This window comes from Echinops telfairi, unplaced genomic scaffold (genome assembly GCF_000313985.2).
Source record: "Echinops telfairi isolate 266 unplaced genomic scaffold, ASM31398v2 ScPeMD7_5;HRSCAF=22, whole genome shotgun sequence".
Lineage (NCBI taxonomy): Eukaryota > Metazoa > Chordata > Mammalia > Afrosoricida > Tenrecidae > Echinops > Echinops telfairi.
The window spans coordinates 12859222-12861126 of record NW_022103901.1 but is presented as its reverse complement, the minus strand read 5'-3'; the positions used below and the strand labels follow the sequence as shown (position 1 = coordinate 12861126).

The following is a 1905-nucleotide window of genomic DNA, read 5'->3' as shown; positions in this document are numbered from 1 at the left end:
CACATCTTCACAAGGCCAGTGACTGGCTCTGGTTCCTCTTCTCGTACAACGTGGGGCAAGAGGACATGGGCCCAAGTCCTAGTCCCCTTGGCAGACCTCACAGCCAGAGACTTCCCTCTGTGACGTGCTCCCCTCACGGGGTTGGGGTACGGTATGAACACGCCCCGTGAGGCCCGCCGGACCTGACAATGAAGCCCATGGAGGGGTCGAGGGGCTGAAGAGAGTGCTGTGAGGGTGGGGTGGGGAGGGGAGAGGAGGGTGGCGGCAGAATTGCCCACCCAGACTCACTTTGGTGTGGAACTCCATCTTCGTTCTCAGCAGTTTGAGGTAGATGCTGCAGAGCTGTCCGTACCCCTCCCTCAGGTGGCCCTTTCAACAGCAGCAAGAGAGAGAGACAGTCAACACCAAGACCGTAGGGCAGCGGTTCTCAACCTGTGGGTCCTGACCCCTTTTGGGGGTGGGGTGGGGGGTGTCGAACAACGCTTTCACAGGGGTTGCCCGATTCATCACAGTAGCAAAAGCACAGGGATGATGTAGCCACAAAAGTCATGTTATGGTGGGGTGTGTGTGGGGATCACCACAACATGAGGAACTGTACGGAAGGGCCGTGGCATCAGGAAGGTTGAGAACCACTGTCCTATGGGGCTGAGAGGTTTCTGGGCCAGGGTTGACACCTGTCCTGAGTGCTTATGAAAGTAACAACGGTTCCTTGTTGAAATTTTAGACAATATAACCAAGCACATGGGCACGCGGACACATAGGTATGTTCCTCTTCTACTAAGCCGGCTGCTTAGAAAGAAAAAGTACGCCCCTTGACAAGACAGGCTGACACCGTGGCTGCCCTAACGGGCTCTGGGGGCTGGCGCAGGGCCGGGCACTGCTGCGCTCTGCTGTGCATGCGGTTGCGATGGGTTAGACCCGCCGTGAAGGCAGCTACCGACGTTTGGTTATTTAGCACAGTGCACATGTCTGCATGTTCTTCTGGGCCAGTGCCCTGTGAAGTGTGAGTCTGCAACACAGGTTACAGAACTCATTCATTCCTGTTACAGTTTGCTTCTTGTATAATGTACACCGTGTTTACATGGAAACTATGTTTCCACGAGCACTTTTTATACTCGCCTCTTGTCAGCCAACATGATGACTCTGTAGGAAAACAGAAAGAAACCCCAACAAGTGGTTTTATGCAGGTATTTTAAGTCTCACACCCTTAGCTGTCAAAGCCCAGTCTGGGGCTACTTCCTTCCGCCTCTATTTAAAGCACAGAAGGTGTAAAAACCCTCCCCCGGATGGATTCCAGAAAACCAAGAGGGCCCTACCATATGACACACCCGGCAGTCACTTGAAATGGGACCAATCTTGGCTGGTGAAAAGTAAGCCTTCCCAGAGGGCCTGCCCCCAAGCACCCAGGTACACCGGCTGGCCCGGCCTGAGCACTAGGGAATAAGCTGGACCTAGTGGGTGAGGCTGACAACTCTGTTATCTAATCAAAGGAGAGAAACGGGGGCGCCAAGAACGCCTAAACCAAACAGTGGGGGGTTCCCAGGTGAGGTTTAAAAAAAACACTGGTAGAGGTCGGGAGAGAAATGTCTCGTGGACGCTAGGCAGGCTCTCGTGTTGTTGCTTGGGAGAACCGATGACAAGATCCCAGGCCCTGGGAAGCAGGGGCCTGCCGTCTTCCTGGTGTGTATCTCGGTGTGGACTCATACAGCATTTGTCCTTTTGTGATGGACCAAGTTCTCTCCACGTCCTGAGGTATCGCACGGTTTCATCGTTTTGTTGTTGTTGCTGGTGTGGGCGACGCACAGGACTCCATTGTGTGTCTGTACCAGAGCCCCTCTATCCATTCTTCTACTGCCGGGCACTTGGGTGAGTTCCAGCTTCTCACTATTGTGAACTGGGCTTCGA

General features: G+C 54.0%; 1 protein-coding gene across 1 annotated transcript in view; it reads right to left on the bottom strand.

Annotated features, from left to right (window-relative positions):
- HIP1 (huntingtin interacting protein 1) overlaps positions 1–1905 on the bottom strand; it is a 135639-nt gene that overhangs the window by 35184 nt on the left and 98550 nt on the right. The window contains exon 5 of the mRNA XM_045284676.1: positions 289–369. Within this exon, the coding sequence (XP_045140611.1) occupies positions 289–369 (81 nt within the window). The remainder of the gene's footprint in view (positions 1–288; positions 370–1905) is intronic.